This window comes from Camelus bactrianus, chromosome 7 (assembly GCF_048773025.1).
Source record: "Camelus bactrianus isolate YW-2024 breed Bactrian camel chromosome 7, ASM4877302v1, whole genome shotgun sequence".
NCBI classification, from domain to species: Eukaryota; Metazoa; Chordata; class Mammalia; order Artiodactyla; family Camelidae; genus Camelus; species Camelus bactrianus.
The window spans coordinates 70,450,299-70,468,876 of NC_133545.1; the positions used below are offsets into that span (position 1 = coordinate 70,450,299).

Sequence of the window (18,578 nt, forward strand, 5' to 3'; positions counted from 1 at the left end):
TGTGAATGTAAAACATTAGTATTTTTAAGAGGTAGGAGAGAAGAAAGACACGGGTGAATACAGTATACAGTATATTAAACAATGCAATACATAGGCAATATATAATTGAGAAAATAAAATACAATATAATTTAAAATACTGCCAAACAATTTATGGAGAACCAGTCAGAGCTATTGTCCATGTTCTTGAGTATATCTGTCCAAATGAAAGGTAGGGTTTTATCAGGGGCCAAGAAATATCTTGAGTGCTTGTAAAAAGATAATTTATTCTGGAATTATATGAAACAGTATTTGGCTACTAGTTTATACCAATGTGTCTGCAATTAAATAAAAGTCTTTTGAATTTTGAATTCTTGCTCTGGACCTTCATATAAGTATTGTGCTTTGTAGAAAAACAGTTGAATTTTAAAAGTCTTCATCATGTACCATGACAAGTGGAAACTTCCCTATAACCTTTGAGCTTTAGTGAGTCAGAGTGCCACAGGTTATGCAAATAAGCAATACAGTTTCATAATCCAGAGTAGTAGTTGCTGAAAATAATTTTCTGAGGAACTGGTCTTATTTGTTCCATTATGGAAGGGGATCACATTTTGTACCTTTTATTTTATTTCAAGTACCATGGTGTTGGGAAAAGTGGAGAGACTAAAAATGCTTGGTAGGGCCAGAGAGAGGCACCAGCCTAACCACATAAACTCTTTGTAATAAAAAACCAAAGAGCTCCTTATAACTATTAACTTCGCTAGTGCACCTGGCTTCTTACCCAGTTGTAGCTAGAACAGTTAATTAAAAACGTCTTCCTAAATAAACTCTGCTTACAAATTTAAATAAGACAGAAGAAAAATTGTGTGTGTAAATATAGTGAAAGTAGTAGGGGAAGAAGGTAGTTTCAGGAAATGACGTAAACTTGTTTTAGCATGACCTGTATTCTGCATTCGTTTTTTTATGCCATTGTCTGCAAATGACCTTGTTATTTCAGTATTGTTTTTCCTAAGCTATGCTAATAACAGAAATGGAGAAATGCTTGACACCTTAGTAATTCTGGATAAGCTATTTATTTTTTACAAGGTTAAGAAGATAAACATCTGCTTATTGTAGGATATGAAAATAATATATGTTCATTAATCAGATGTAATTTATAATGTGAAACAAAAAAATATAGCCAAAACACCAAGAGGGGTCTAAAATCATATTCGTAGTGGTTTGCTTTGATGTTTCATGTGTGTTCTTTTACATTTTTGGCTGCTTTCAATATAATTTGAGGAAAATTATTTCCTAGTGCAGCAGTTTATTTTACTTCCTAGTTTTACTATTGTCAAAAATTTTGAACAGTCTAATTGAATCTTGGTGTAAAATTCTCTGCTTCAGGACTGGAGATCTCTGCTATCCATAGTATGTATCCCTTGAAGTAGAATTGTTGGATTAAAGACTGTGCATTTAGATAGACAAATCTATCTAACAGTCAAACTCTTCTCTAAAGAGGGACACTAATTTTGCACTCCTGTGACAGAGCCTTTGAATTTGGATTTCTTAGTCTGGACATTTAAATAAAAATTGTGGCTGTTAGAATAATGATTGCACTCAAAGTCTTTATAAACATACTGACAAACGGAAGTATCTTTATCCTCACTCCTTGATACACACAATCATCAAATTTATAAACCTTGCTCATATGGTAGGTATACAACACATTTCTTTCCTTCTGAGTGAGATTTAAAATCACTTCAAGTGTCTGTTCTGCAGATTCTTTAAATACATTGCTCATTTGCAGATGAACAAGTTTTGAGGAATACATTTTGCAGTGTGTTATCTGGAAAAGAATTTCTTAATGTATAAATTGCAATTTTAAAACCTATCGCCATGATGATAAGATTTCAGAGCTTGACTTTTTCCCTGAGTACACAAAAGTGTAATTCACGATCAGTGTATCAGAGCCTGATAAGTAGCAGTTGTTATCAAATAAAACTAAGGAAAAAGTTAGCAGCCCTGAAACAAGTATAGCTCTATTAAAAATAATTAGATATCTGTTGTTGCTTAATGTGAATTAGAGTCAAGGAAATTGAAGAGATAGACTTCATTAATCCCCAATCTATTCTAACTATGTGGAGCATAAATAAACATGATTATTTGTTGAGTGGTATATTACTGTAAAATTCATGAATGTGTAAAGAAGAGTAAGACACCCCTCTTTTTCTATGTTGTTTTGTATAGTAAAATAAATATTCATGAGTAGCGAGTATCAGTTCAGGTTATCTATGTGAATATAAATTTTCATATAACTGGCCACTCAGTGTTCACTGGATCATGCTTTTGAATTTGAATTCACTAGTATCTCAGGTGCACTGTGGATCTGACCCAGCTCATGAATATTCACACACACAACTGATCTTTTTGAAAGTAATCGCATCCATAAAGATGGAAATCTCGTTTGTTTTCAATAATGAGAAATGCAGTAGGATTCTGGTCCCAGAACAATTTCACAGCATATATACTTGTTTTCATTTTTTGGTAAATAAGAAACTTTAAAATATAAACACATATGCTGTGCATCATTCTTCATAGAAGCTGTGTTTTCTTTTACCTTTAAAAAAAATCTTGTGCATGATTTAATTGAGATTGCATTTGTTTCTTTTACTTGCTGTGGTCACAAAAAAGAGTAGAAAAAGTGAAGCAGCACCTCCAGTTGCTCTTCCAAGCTCACGTCTATTGTTTTGCCTTGGTCATAGATTCTCAAATGCAGAGTGTCCCAATCTGCTAATGTGCTGGGAGCATTGTATACATTTTACATACAAAGACCCCTCCAAAAAAAGATGAGATTACCTTGTCATCTTTTTTGTGTAAAGGGAAAATAATATTCTAAGTCAGTTAAATGTTTAGTATGTTAGACATAGGATGCTATGATCATGGAGACCCATCATTATCAATTAAATTGCATTCTATTTCAGCCTTTGTTATATCCCACATTAGAATTGTTCCTCTTTCACTGTAATGAATAGCATATGTTTGTGACATCTATTCAGGGTCAGTCAGTCATTATAAGTAGGTATCGAAATCAATGACCTGCCCTTTATTATCAGCATTTAGTTGAACCAACTAGAAAAAGTGAAAATTATTGTTCATAAAGGTAATAATGATATTGATTAATTCTGATTTCTAATACTGATATTGTCAAGCCTCTGAATGAGCTTTTTTTTTTTTTTTTTGACAGATTTACAGCCATTTTTATTGTTAGACATTCTAGGAGGGGGGAGAGACCCAAACAAAGAGGCATTAATTGAAATTACCCCCCACACTGTCCAGACTGTCTTTATCAAAATGTATACTTTTTTTTATTGTGTAAACAGTTAATAGACTGTGCTCAGTGACAAACATCTACTTTTTTTTTTAATTTAGGTATCAGACCTAACTGTGTTAGTAAATCACAGAGAACCATCAGTAGTGTGGGAGGAAGTGAACACACTGTGTCCTGAGGTGTCCTGTAGATTTCTTCAGAGCTGCCTCTGTGGGAGGGGTGCCTCCTGCTCCTTCGCAGCCGGGAGAGCTCTGCTGTTTCTTGTCTTATCTATCACAGTGTTTCTCGACAGGAAGCAGTCTTGCCACCCCACCCCCAGGATTATGTGACAATGTCTTGGGCTAGTTTTGCTTGCCACCTGTGGGCGGATGGTCCTGGCATCTAGTGGGTAGAAGCCAGAGATGCTGCTACACATGTATAAAGCACAGAACAGCTCCCACACCCAGAATCACCCAGCCCAGAATGGCAGTGAGGCCACCATTGTATAAACATTTGTTTGGAGACATGATTCCATGTCTAAACTTTTGGATCACCACTGAATTAGAATGGTTTTATAGGTAAAGCAATGAAAATGTATAATATTATTTTGCAAATAAATGAAGACAGGTTCAAATATTAATTATAAATTTGAATTAACTGATTTTTCTGGGGTTCTTTTTGGTAGCAACAATTGTGTTAAATGAACTCAACTGGACAAGTGCCTTAGATGAAGTTTTCAAGAAAAATCGAGAGGAAGATCCTTCATTGTTATGGCAGGTGTTTGGCAGTGCCACAGGCCTGGCCCGCTATTACCCAGGTGAGTGCCTCGTGATTCAATAGATATTGAATAAAATTGTAAGGACAGTGTTTAGTGTTTCTTTATAACACTGCTACCTTCTCCTGCATGGTAAGAAAAAGGTGGTTATCACCCTACTTTTGTAAAGAAAGTGTATTCCTCCTTACATGACTCTGTCGCTACCAAAATCACTTTAAACCACCTCCCATAGTGAAGACTGCCACCATGTCCTGCACGCCCTCTGACCCACATGGTAGGCTGTCGCTCCAGGACCTTGCTTCAGAGGTGAAGATCCCCCGTCCATGGAACCACTGATGTCTCTGTCACTGACTCCGGGCTCTTCCTTCAGTCTTGAGGCTGAGCAGGTACCAGCTTGCAGGCCTGCGGAGTGCAGCCCGACACGGCCTCCTAGCAAAAGTTTAAGTGTGTAGTATTGTTACCTGTAGGCTCTGTGCTACAGAAGATCTCTAGAACATACTCGTTTTGTGTAACTGAAACTTTGTGCCCTTTGAGCAATGCTTCCCCATTTCCCACTTCCCCCGACCTACCACCATTCTACTGTGCTTCTTTAAGTTTGACTATTTTAGATTTCTCTTGTAGGTGGTATCATATAGTACTGGTTCTTTTGTGTCAGCTTATTTTACTTAACACAATATCCTCCAGATTCAGCCCTCTTGTCACAAAGAGCAGGATTTCCTTCTTTTTAAAGGCTGAATGAGTTGTTTTTTATGAGAATAATGCTATTATAGAACCAAGTCTCTTTATTTAGCAAAGACACTATGATAATATTATAATTTAAAAGTGGACCACTATATTTCTCTTTATGCTAAGACATGCTTTCAACACATTTCACACTTTTTTCAAGTTTAAAAACTTTTTTAAATGAAGTGATTAAAACAATTTCTCAGTAAGCCATACTTTCCTCTCTCATTTTAGCTTTACCATTTCGATACAGGCCAAAATAATGTAAAATAGCTCATCCCTGATTATTGTCTGTTAAAGCAAAGGTGAAAATAGCCTTTAAAATTTGTTAGTTATCTTAATTATGAGTGGAAATAGAATAGATGTTACTGTTTCTTAATTGAATTTACACATAACAATATTCGGATTTCAGGTAGTGATCTCCTTACTAGCTGTGAGAAACTTAGTGGTTCTTCTAAATTTTCTGAATGTTAGTCATCAAAGCTGAAAAATAGAAACACTAACTTCTCAGTTTATCCCCTGAGAGTTGTTGTGATCAGTGAAATTATGTAATGAAAAGTACTTCGAAAGTATGAAACAGTAGGCATTTTTACAAGAGTATCAACTAGATTAATTTTGTCTAAATCCAGATTTCTCTTCAGGTGAGAAATTAAAGAATATAATGGAGGTTAAAATCAGTTGATAAGGGAGCTGAAATAGGAACGTGGAAGAAGTTCTAAACAGATGACTAAATAATAATATCTAGCAGTAACACCACATGGTTGAGGTGGCCAGAAGATGGAGGTTTTAGACTATGACTTAAGTTACTTCTCTGTAGGGTGGCCAGATAAAGTAAAGGATGTCAGTTAAATTTCAACTTCAGTTAATGAAGAATTTCTTAATCTAAGTATGTGCTATGTAGGAAATATTTACAGTAAAAAAGTATTTGTTTTTTAATCAATAATCAAATTTAGCTGGTGTTCTGTATTTCTTTTTGCTCAATCTGTCAACTTGTTCTCTCAGGCTCTGAGTTGATGAGAAACTGTGGGAAATCAAATTCCCTATTACTTCACAGCATTGTAAGGATCAGTCTGTTTCATACATTCATCCAAATGTAGAATTTTGTAATTGTCTTTTTTTAATTCTGTAAACTACCTTTAAAAAAAAAATTGTGCCACATCATTGTTGATGAAGTGTCTTGTAGAAAGAGAATCCACTGACTTTAAGGCTAAAAAATATTCCTGTTCCGTGTTAAGAGGCTCCTTAGAGCAGGTCTACGTGGTGTGAGTGGGTTAAGCAAGTGTTCGACCTGGTGTCCAGGATATCAGTCCCACTTGCCATCACTTGATGCAGTGGTAACCTTCGAAAAGTGCTCCAACTTGAGCTGCGAAACAAGGAGGATAAAATGGTTGTCAAATTGTTAAGAGGAGAAAATAATTAAATCTACTTATTATCTGCTAAGACGTGTAGGAGAAAGTCAGTGATGGGTTAGCCACCATCGTGATTTCCCTTTATTAGGTTATTTAAACTGCAGGGAGACACTACTGCCTCCAAATAAGGGGCGTTCTAGAGGTTTCTAGAGTGGGCATAATATTAAAGGCACCTCTGCAGACCTGATTCTGAATATCAGTTTGGTAATTGGTGGCGTTTTGAACTCTAACATCTGTCCTTAGACTGAATATCAATAAATTGTCTGTTTTCTAGCTTCGTTAATCTGTGTGGAAATTAGCTATAAAAATGATTGCCACATGCCCTTTTTCTCTCCTTCTTCCTCCTTCTACATTTCCTCCTCCTCCCCCATCTCTCCTTTCTTCAATCCTTTCCAACTGAGAAGGTAGGAAGGCTGTGTGATTAAAAAAGAGACATGATACTGAGGGAAGAGGAGTCCTTGATTCATACTACAATTGCCATCAGCAGAGATGTGTACTTTGGCTAAGTCATGTTATGTCTCTGAACCTATGTCTTCATCAGTAACTTGGGATGATCAAAGAAGGTGACTTCCAAGGCAGACACTGTCTTTATCTGCTTGGGCATCTGGACCTTTCGCATTTGCTGAGTCCGCAGTCTGTTTTGTATGACGACTAGAGGGACTTTTGCAGCCCTCCTTTCCTGGCAGGGCTGAAGGTGGAACCCATGTCTGCTGGCATCTTCTGTGAATACGTACTGACTGGAAAATCAGTTTAATTTATGAGTGCTTTCCTTTAGAAGCCCTTAATTGAATCATATAAATTAACCTTAATGCTATTAAATCTGCTTTCACGAGCTATCAACTTAGTGAATTTTTATGCACCATAAAAAACTATAGGTACAGACTACACATTTAATCTATTATTGTCTCTGAAAATTGTACCAATTACTGTAGTAATTGGGATTGTAATTAGGATTTAGTGGCTCGTCAAAATGCCAGTGTAAGCAGCACTTATTCTTTTTAGATAATTAGCTGCATTTACCCCCCTCAAAAAATCAGAAACTAAAACTCTGCTTCATTTCTTTATGACATTTTCTTAATGTCTTATTAATCATATGTTCTTTCTTCATCCTCCTTCACTTGTACATTTCAAAAACAGGGGTTTACAATAAAGGAAGCTAGTATATGTTGAATTAGTGTTAAATATACCATAGGGAGGCCTTTCCTTCTTGTATCTGGTAGGATTTTGCTAGAGTAAAATGCAAAAGAACGTGCACACAAAATATATTTTTGCTATGCTAATAGCCAGTTGTTCTAGAGCTGCTTAACTCTTCTTGAAAAATACGTCAAAAATGTTTTCAACATCAAATAGCGATGGCAGAGTAGTCCAAAGAATCCTTTTTTGATTATTTATAAAGGGAGCATTTGATAGATTTCTGGTCATTTTAAAGAAAATGGGATAGCAGTGCAGCCTCCACATTTTTGTTATTTATAAAAGAACTGCTTTCAGAGATCAGTTGTCTTTAAAAATGCCTTTTTTTTAAACTTTGATATTGGTGAGTGGATGCAAAGTTTAACTGTAAATATGATTAATTACATGGGTGTGATCGCTGTATAAATACACTTTAAATTGAAGTGATTACTTTGTTGCTTTTTTATGTTAATAATTATTAAAATCCAGTGCCTTGTTAAGACTAATATTTACTACCAGAAGATCTGAAACAATGGTGATTTCAACACTATAGAGGTTTGTTTCTCACTGAAACAAAAAATTAGCAGAGATGAGGGCTGATAAGGTAGTGTCACATAAAAGGGGTTCACACTTCTATTTTATTTCTCTGTAATCCTCTGAGTATGTCGTCAGCCTCAATGTCTACCACTGTTACTTGTGTTTTTTCTTAAGGGACAAAGAATGATATTCCTCCATTTTTAAAGTCACTTTCTAGAAGTCTTACAAAGCCTTTCCTGAAACTTATGCAGCATTGGCCAGAGTTTAGTGGTCTCATGGTCACAGTGACCTTCAGGGTGCCACGTACACAGCTAACAAGCAGGATCTGTATTAAGACTAGGAGAAGAGGCACAGGGGGACAAACACAGCTCTGCTGTGGTTACCCTTTGTGCAGATCTGTGCTTTAAAATAGCAAGTTATTTCTGCTCTGCAGCAAATTTTAACCAGATTAGGGAGTCAAAAATTTATACATCTTGAAATTTAAATTACAATACAAATCACTAAATAATTAAATGCCAAGGAAATTAGACAGACTGTAGTCATAGATTTGCTACAGTTTTTAAAAAGTCAGGGTCATTATATGCCAGAGTCATGGGAGAGGTTTACAAACTGTGGATTGAAAATCAAGTCAATGAAGTAGAAAAGGCAAAACCTCTTTAGGGGCAAGAAAGGCATAAAGCAAAAAACAGGGAGGTGAACAAGTGCTACTGGAGGCTAGTGAGCCTCATTAATGTAATAGGTTGTTACAGAGGAAGAGTGATAACAAATTGCAAGGTTTATTAGTGGTGGGTTATGTGGCCTTGAATGTCATATGATTTGTCTGGGATTTAATGTGCTGGAAAATACACATTTTAGGGCACAGTGAAATACTTTGGTTAAAGCAGTGTTTATTTTGATTGGAAGGAGAAACACATAGGAAACCTTGACCAGAAGATATGCTATTATAATGATCAGATGTGGAATTTTAAATATCTGAACATGGGACAAGTAGGAATTGAAAAAGAAGAATCTTTGGATATAAAAATGAGAATATTAGAAACTTAAAAAAAAAACCTAACTGATACATATTGCAAAATGATTACAACATAGTGCTAACTAACACTTGTCACTCGAGGTAATTACCATTTCTTCTTTGTGGTGAGAACACTTAATATCTACTCTCTTGGCAACTTTCAAGTATATAATATAGTATTATTAACAATAATCACTATTCACTGTATATAATGCTGTACGTTAGATGCTCAGAACTCATTTGTCTTCTAACTGGAAGTTTGTACCCTTTGACTAACCTCTCCCTATTTCTCCAGCCTCCAGTAACCACCATTCTCTCTGTTTCTGTGAGTTTGGTGTTTTTAGATTATATATGTAAGTGATAACATAAAGTATTTGTCTTCTTTCTCTCTCTGGCTTATTTCACTTCACCCTCATGTAATTGTATCAAATCGATGTCTTAAACTTATGCAGTGTTATATCTGAATTATAGCTCAATTTAAAATGAGAAAAGTATAAAAATAAATACATAAATTTAGCTGCAGACCTAGGGTATAACTGAAGACCACTATAATATTTAATTTGAGTGAATATGAGAATGTTTACTGAAAATATCAGAAGTATTTTTATTGGGGGACTAAAGGGATGAGATTGATTTAGAACAGTAACATTTGACGTATTGACAGGAGAGTGCAGAGTAGTTCTGTTTATACCCAAACACAAGATCTATATTCTGAATTACATGACTGGCTTTTCTATGTACCATCAATCAGTTGTGTTGCCTGGGGGACACATGGGATATATCTACAGAATAATATATTATTTTGAAATTCTCAAATGATTCCGATTTACAGAGGTAATTAGGTAGCCTCATTTTTAGTGCCTTTTGCATAACCTCGTCTCATACCTGAATCTGTTGTTCTTCTTATATAAGGGTTACAATAGTTGTTAATTTGATCCTGTTAAAGTTATGATCCAGTCATGCTTAAAGTGATTAAATGATTTCTTTTATTGCTGACAAGTGAGAGCAGTTAAGTAGGATGCTAATATGAAAATGAAAGTTAATCGTAATTTGATAGGGGATAACACTGTGTATCAAATACGTGAATAGGTATGGTTAAAAAGCTTTAGCTCTTTTTAACTTCTAAAATGTACTTCTCATTCTGTTCCTTTTTCTTTGTTTTATTGCTAAATTTTTCTCTATGTAGCACGTACTTGAACTTATTTTCCAATCAATGTTCCTCATCTGTTACTTCTGAAACTTGGTGTTTAGGTTTATTTCTGAGTCACAGCTAGTAACTGCATGTGGACCATCTAAATGATTAAGTCTTTGTGTACTATCTACTTTACTGATTATTCCACTTAACCACACTTGTGCATGTTACCTGCTACTCCTGCTGACAGAAGGTGTCCCTTTACATTACATGGAAGTGTTTTACGTGAGCTGTCTGACATATCCAGAATTACCAGCAAATCACTTTGTAGTAAGTGCTTTAATTTTTTAAACTGTGGTAATTTATCCTTGGCTCTAATACTGTGTATCTGTATGTGAGTTTCCAGTGCTTATTTATCAATAAATTAGAGAAGTGTCCTGGATACAGTACAGTGGAGATATCAAAGGCACTCTCAAGCCAGTGCAGTAATATCATTTGGACATCAACTCTAAAATCTGAAGAGAAGTTGACCAATTATGTCAATATTGTCAAGTGTGAGTTGGAAGGAGGAAAACTGATAAGAACAAGCAAAACTGCTGTTTCTGAAGGAACCAAGGATAGGGGCGTACCCTAAGGGTTCAGACTGCAGTAAGAGAGAATTTTGCTCTGGAGGAGCCCAAAGGTAGATGAAGGAAAAAAAATATAAACACATTAACAGGCCTCTAAAATTTTTTTAAAGAAGCATCTATTAAACTTATTAAAAAGTTATCTGGAGCACAACTAAGATGATCACTTCTAGTAAAATTAAAGTCTGTAATTGTTCATTTAGTGACATCTGGCTCACTTACTGTGGCCTTCAGACCATCCAGAGACTCTAACCCAACCTATATCTTGAACTTCACTTCTTCCTGTACAGTTAAACCTTTGTCATGTACCCCAAATTGCCTTTTTTGAACTTTTTAAACTTTTATTTCATTCTTTTTTCTACAACCTGCCCCCCTTTTTTCATATCTCTTTATGCTTTAATCCCAGAGCCCCATTTCTAGTCATGTGCATCTTATCCATCATGCAAGATAGAATACAGACACTACCTTTCACATGAAAGCTTTCCCATAAGCAATCTGTCTTTATTTTGTTCTCTCAGAGAACTTGATTTTTGTCTATATTACAACAGTTACCAAATTTTATCTTCCTTCGGAGTTTATTTGCATATGGTCTGTTTCAAAAAGCATGGCAATATAAGTAACTGCAGATAAAGCTGACTACATATAAATTTGTGTGTGTGTGTGTGTCCTGTGTGTTTGTGCAAGTGCGTGCGCCCAATAGCACCTAACAGCACTTTCCATAGAGTGAAGAATAGGTATTTTGCTAAATGAAGCTAGATAAGCAAGTCAGGATCATACTAGAGCTGAAAACAAGTATCACAGTAGAACTTCAGAGAATTCGGTTTCTAAATAAAATGAAACCAAAGGAAAAACAGATGGAAAACACCAGGAAACGGAGAGTGACATTTAGCTGTGTGCCTGCTATATACCTTTCCCATCCTACCCTCTTACCTCTGCCAGTGTTCTCCATGGGGTTTCTGGGGTAGCCTTGTGAAGTCAGGTTTTAGATTGCCAGGAAGTTTTGTTGGCTGTGTGACACCAGCCTGTATCATGGGGAGAGGGCAGAATGGGAAAATGATATGATATTCCAAGCCCCAGTCATAAGAATATGCTTTTGAGTAGTCGAAATCTAAGCCCATCTTATTATTATTTGAAAAAATCTGCAACCTCTAATAAGTAATGCCAGTGATGCAATGATACTGTTTTCCAATATCCACATATGGAGTCTTATTATATGCCAACTCTAGTGCTAAGTGTTATGTGTATAAATTATTGAATTTTAGCTGTAACTCTTGGAAGTGGGAACTGTTACCCCATTTTACTGGAAATGGTGAAGTAATTTATCCAGTGAAAATCTAGGTAGACTAGCTCCGAAACGTAATCTCCTAAATTCTTTACTAGGCTGTTTCCAATCAGAGAAGAAAATGTTAAGGAAGAGACAAAGGAATAGGCTCTTATTAGCATTTACACAGTTGGGATGACTGTCTTCTAGTCTCATCTTCAGCCTGTGAGTCCCACAAGTGGTTCTGTAAGATAAAGCTTCGGTCATTCAGCGTTTGAAAACTTGATCTGGGAATGATTGTTGATTTGGGACCAGTTACTTTTCAGAAACATTTATCTACCCCCAAATTCAGCATTGATACATGAAAGATAAGATAGAGAACATAACTGCCTAGATTCTAGCAATATACATATTATATAGCAATAAGCAATTTCCTAAGGCCAAAATAATATTCTCTTAAGAAGATAAAAGAATGTAAGAAAAAATAGTGAAGCAGATTTCAAACATTCTATGGAGCTTTTGCCTCTTAGACATTCTCCAAGCTTTAAAACTTGAGTCAGATCTGTGTCACTGGGAAAAGTTCTGACCTATATCAGAATATTGATTCAATTACTTAGGCACTGGCTAACATAATAGAGACTATAAATATTTCTCTCTGGTAAAAGTCCTGCCTAATAGGTAAATCTGTTGGTCGGGGTAAGTCTGGTCCATGAGGTTTCCAGTGACTGAGGGTTCCATCTGTCTGCCATTTTTAGGTTGTTGTCCTTATCTGTAGGATCAAAATTGAATCAACACCACTACATCCATGGTTGAGGCCAAAAGAAAAGGGGGAAAACAGTGAAAGGCAAGAAACAAGACCCCCAAATGTACATATATCACTTCTGCTCGCTTGCTATCGCCTGAACTTTTATCACATTAGCCCACCATGACAAGAGAGACCGAGAAGTATAGTTTTCTTGTGGGCAGCCAACTGAAACTTGAGGGGAACTATTACTAGAAGGAAGATCAGAAGTGTGTATTGAAGCCCTGTCACAGTCTGCTCCTCTGGGAGTACAAATATTTGTGCACACGCTTTTTCCCACACATAGGACACACTTACCTCCTTTCCGTAGGAGATGATCCGAAGTCCCAACAAGTTTGTACCTCCAGCTCAAAGTTCAGGATCTCCGGTTCACATGCAGTTCTTTCCATCACATGGACATGACTTTCCACAATTTAGGTACTTATAATATAGCAGAGTATCAGTTCCTTTCTTTGCCCTATTCCCATGACTGCTCAGAAACCTAATATGCAATGGTGGTATACTCTGAATGAGGATAAAACCCCTATTTGGAAAAAGATAAAAATACAAAGCAATCCCTGGTCCATGTTATAGATCACAATCTGTCAGACAAGAAAATACAAAGACCTCCTCCTCCCACGTTAAGTAAATTTCTTGATTAGCCTATCTGACTGCTCCCGTAGTGTTCTGTGGTTGCAGCTCTTTTGTCTGTAACCCTTTCCAGCCCATGTGAAGGGGCATGCTTGGAGTTAAACAGCTTTCATATCTTGTGTTTTTCATACAGGTTTAGAGCTTGAAAATTGCTCTACAGTTCTAAACAATTGTAAGATTCCCATAGACTAGGCTTGTGCTTTCTTCGGTAGCACAAACAACATTGATGACAACTTAGTTGGCTTCTAGTCTTTTTGTTCTAGTGACCTCAGCCCTAAGATTTAGTCTAGAGATCACTCTTAAGTCTAACATCTTCTGTATTTACTGGATTCTGAATTTAGCCCATTCTCATCTCACTCATTGTAAAGGTGAGTGACTTGAAGACGTTGCTGAGAATAGAAAATTTGATGTTATAATGGTAGTGGCTATTGCTCATTTCTTAATTGTCTGTCTGTACCTGTGGCAGAGGCTGCTGGCTCACCATCAAAGTTCTGTCCTTGCATTCCAAGCTGACATCTTGCTTTTGGGCATGACTGCCTAGCCAGGGACCATTTTTGCACCTGTGTAGAGCCATGCGACTAGTTCTTACCAGTAGGTTGTGAGTGAAAGTAATATGTGTCACTCCAAACTTGCGATTGTTATAACTTGGTTGTTCCTTCCCCTGGGAACTTCCCTCCCTCTAGCAGATGCATGCCAATGCCCTAGGTGACCTTAGAAACCAACTGTTGAAGGATGCAAAAGCTGCTCCAGCTGTAGGTCTCTGAATACCTGCTTGGAGCTGGATTTATGCCCCTGTGACAGGTAATACCTTACTTAGTCTGTTACATGAGAGAGAAATACACATTACTCTGCAGAAAAAAAAGATCTGAGATTGCTCATTAAGTCATTTTCTTTTACCATAGCTAATATAGAATCTCTGTTCATATTTAGGGTATTTGCCAGGTTAAAAGCTTTGCTGGGGAGCAGAACCCATTTACTACCTCAAAATCTGAAGAGGATGGGTACTTGCTTCTAAATGTACTGGCACCTTGGTATGGATACATAATCCTCACTCGGTTGATGAGACTTACCTGGCCCTTGATGGGGGAGCTGTGACACAAATTAGGGTCTGTGTAGAATTCATGCTAGGATGGTAGTGTTGGGCAGCAACACTCAGATCAGATTCCTGGAAATTTTGGGAGCTTTGCAGTACACATTTATTGAATTAATGTTGGCTTAAAAAAAATCCAAATTCATTATCTTGGCTTGCAGTTCAGAACCATGACTAATACGCCATAGGAGATGACTGAGACTACAAAAATGATTCACATAACATCAATTAGATCCAGACAATAGAACCAGGCTTGGCTTTTATAAGCATTTTTGAGTATATGAAATTTACTTTTTTTTTAATCTTCCTATGAGACTAAAAATGTGAAGTCTTTTAGAATTAGAAAAATGCATTTTAAGCTGTTAATTGGAAATGCAATCAGATGTCATTAGAAATGGTCTTTCTATCAAGAGACTCAGCCCTCAATTCATCATTTTGTACTTTATTTCCTAGCAGAAATTTTAAGAAAACTGATACTGTATTGTTTTTAGACCATGTGAACTAGAAATGGCCCTACAATCTGCATATTTTCTCAAGAATATTGCAGTAATCTGAATTAATGTATGGGTCCATACCTCTTTAAAATCAGTAATTAGTAACTGACATAGCACATCCCAAATGTCACATGAATTAGAAATGTCACCCACCCAATAGATGTAGTCAAAGATACACCCACTGTTCTCTTTTTTTTTTTTTTTTTTGGAATCAGGAAAAAAACAAAAGTGATCATGATCACCATGAATGATGGCATTTGGAAGTGGGATGTCCACATTATAGGCTGTCATTTCCATTCCTTTCTCTTATCATTCCTAAATCTCATTGAAAAGCAAAAGGGACATCTGAAGTGAGCATCATTTCACTTTTTGCAGGGATTGTGGAAGCTCTGATTTCCTTTCATGTAGCTTTCACTGTACCTCATTAGGAAACTGATCACTTCAGGGAATTGCACTGTATGGTTATTATCCTTTTTACCATTTGACCTTCCATATTTCTGAGCCTATATAAATAATGTACCACATAAGTGCCACAATGGGATTTTACGAGAAACTAATTAGTAATATTGCAGAAGAAAGTCTGTTATTTAATTTTAACATAATATAAATATCTTAATTTAATGTAACCAAGGAATGTTTCCTAATAGTAAATATCTCAGCCAACTTCTAAGATGACATTATTATTTTTAAATATAGACCATCTGAGATGATAAACTATATTAAAATAGAATGGTTTGGCTCATGCTGTAAATTATGGCCCTTTTGTTCTGTCTTAAAGAAATAAATGTTACGGAACATAGTAATACATACCACAGTTAATTTCAATTAGTAATTGTAGTGATAACAGAAATCCTAGGTAAATGTGCTCTGCAAATAATTCCAAAAATCTAATTTAAATGTGACTTTCAGATTCCAGTTTTGTTAAACCATTTTTGAAATTCATTGGTTGACCACTGTCAACTCACGGAGGCCTCTGTTGTATTGACAGTGGTAACTAATCTCAGTTCTCAAGCAGCAAAACATTGGTATCAGTCTGAGTCCAGTTGGGAAAGGGAACACAATGTTTTCAATAGGGAAAGTTCATTTTTCTAATAAAGAATTGTTAAGAATAGCAGGAATTAGAGTAATGAGGGATTGGCTAGAAGTATAAAAAACTAAATATTGAAATGCCAGATAAAATATTACGTTGTTTAATGTTTCATAACTGCCACCCCTAGGACAGAAGTAGATAACCCAAGGAAGAGACTTCAGTCCCTCAGTGCCCCTGGATTGAGATCCAGATCTCCTTATAGAGTACGTAGTCATGGCCCGCCAGTTGGCAGAGAAGGCACTCTAGTGTCACACGGGAAGGATTTGCTGAAAGCTCACCCTGTAAAGGGTTCTAGGTATCTCATCAGAGGCATTCCACCAGAAGACTGCCTTAGGGGTGCTGCTGTCCACTAGGTGCTGGAGAACCTGAGAAGGCCACAGGAGCCTTGGTGGGGAGAAGCCACCCATGAGCTCTGGAAAAAATTCACGCACCACAGGAGCCCGACACCAGGACAGCCACATGTGCTGCCAGACCCTCTGAGCAGACCAATCAGGCCCGGAGGCAGAGCCCTCTTCTCATTCAGTGTCTGTCATCATCCGCTGACAAAGCATAGAATTGTGCTAGTTGGTAAAGGAAAAACATTTAAAGGACCCAGAGCCATTTTTCATAAATGAAGATAAAAGGGTGAATTTGGAGCTGAGAGGCAATAAATATACAACCAGAACAACATTGTGCTGAAAGAAGGGTATGATTTGTTTACATTTTTAGTTACTCTAAAGACCCTAACTTGAGTTAATTAATAGTTGAAAGTGAGCTGACATGTCAACCTGCATGCATATTGCTTAATTCCAATGCTACCACAGAAAGGGGGAAAAATGTCATATTTAGCTCACTGGCTCTGGGTTTCTACAAATGCAAATTGAAAGAATTAAAGTAAATTTGCTATTTCACTTGCAATGACTGTATCTTTAAGTGGTTGTTGAGGGAGTGCTTTATTTAAACTTAACTGTTTCTCAGAAGTCTGATTAGTCATTTAAAATGAATAAATCATTTTATATTATAGCCAGTAATAAGAAAGAAATTTCACAGTCAGGGACAGGCTCAGTAGTGTATATTTTTGACATGTCCTAATTGGCCAAATGATCTTAAATTGGTTAATAAACATGATCCTCAAAAAGGTTCTACACAGTTAGCATCATTTCTCAATAAAGAAAATGCCAAAATAGATTGGAGGGCGTAAGTCATATAAATTAATATTAGGAATTTTGCCAAGAGTCGTATGTCTACACAGGTTCAAGGAGAGGAGGATTTGAGCATAAGATTATCATCCAATTCATCAGCATTTATCGTTCTCCGCTGTGTCTGACAGGTGTGTGTGTATAAAGCTTCTTGAAGCATTTTAATTAAAGTAAGCATAGATTTAATGAGAATAAATGTAAATTAATTGCCTTTAAAAAGCAATGCAGTTAGACTTTTCCTCATTACTGAAAAATGATAAAGGCTCTGAAACTAACAGAAGATTCTGGAATCTTGACTTGAATTATTTCAGATCATTCAAATAAATATAATGAAAACAGATTTTTGTGCAGTTATTTATACTTTAACTTTTAAATTACAATTTCAAATGGATTGGCCGTTATCAAATGTGTGAATAATCAAGTTAAAAATCATGCTATTATGTGATAACAGTCCAAGAAAAACAACAATCATTTTATAGACCAAGATATTATAGCATTTACTGAAAATACAAGGAGCGAAAAATTGAAAGCGCAGTTTCCATTAGTGGCAAATAAATTTTCTTTTAAGGTCAATTTTTCTGTTGGCAGAGGAGAAAGAAAAGGTACAACCTCCGGACACCTGGTAAAACGTATTATTTAGCACCTGGAAAATGCCTATGTCTACAAGTTATTTCTGAAATAATTTTTTAAAATATAGACTTATGCAGCTTTCTTCTGTACTGCAGAATTGTTTTCCATTTTAAAAAAGGAAAAGATTAAAGGCAGAGAAGTAGGATCTCCCATTTTATCATTGCTCTGGATAAGTGGAATATGTCTGTGGTGGTTTGTGATTTAAAAAAAAATTTTCCTAGCTAATGTCTAAGACTTTGATTTTATTTCTCTCTTTTAAATTTAATTTCTCTCTTGCTTTCTCTCCCTCTCTGTCTCTCTCTTTTAAGCTTCTCCATGGGTTGATAACAGCAGAACTCTGAACAAGATTGACCTGTATGATGTACGCAGGAGACCCTGGTAAGAATTTTGGGGTGGTCATGAAAAGATGAAAAGGACAAAGTAAGGTTTTATTTGTTGTTGTTGCTGTTGTTGTTCAAAAGTTGGAGGGAATCTTTCCATTGTAAGATGAATATTTTCTAATTATTTAAAGAGCTCTGGTGGGGTTTTTTTTCTATTATACATTTGAATTTTTTATATGTTTATACTTTTAAAAACAGTTAAAGCTAAATGAAGGTGATGGGTTCAGTGGGCAGTGATAATGAATATTGTTGAAATGATTTGTAAAATGCATTTCAAATGGACTATTTTCAGTTTTACAGTCAATGTCATCTCTGAATCTCTTTCGGCTGGTGGGGATTTCTGTTGAAAGGCTCCCAGTTTGCTTGGGGTAG

The 18,578-nt window shown here is 36.1% G+C and overlaps 1 protein-coding gene across 11 annotated transcripts in view; it reads left to right on the top strand.

Moving 5' to 3' along the window:
• The window catches only part of CACNA2D1 (calcium voltage-gated channel auxiliary subunit alpha2delta 1), a 425,155-nt gene that overhangs the window by 296,792 nt on the left and 109,785 nt on the right, over nt 1-18,578 (top strand). For all 11 annotated transcript variants that reach the window (XR_012508251.1, XM_074367566.1, XM_045510452.2 and 8 more), the window contains exons 7-8: nt 3,953-4,084; nt 18,135-18,204. Coding sequence is in view for 10 of the 11 variants with exons in the window: in XM_074367566.1 (XP_074223667.1) it covers nt 3,953-4,084; nt 18,135-18,204 (202 nt within the window). In the remaining variant the exon portion in view is untranslated. The remainder of the gene's footprint in view (nt 1-3,952; nt 4,085-18,134; nt 18,205-18,578) is intronic.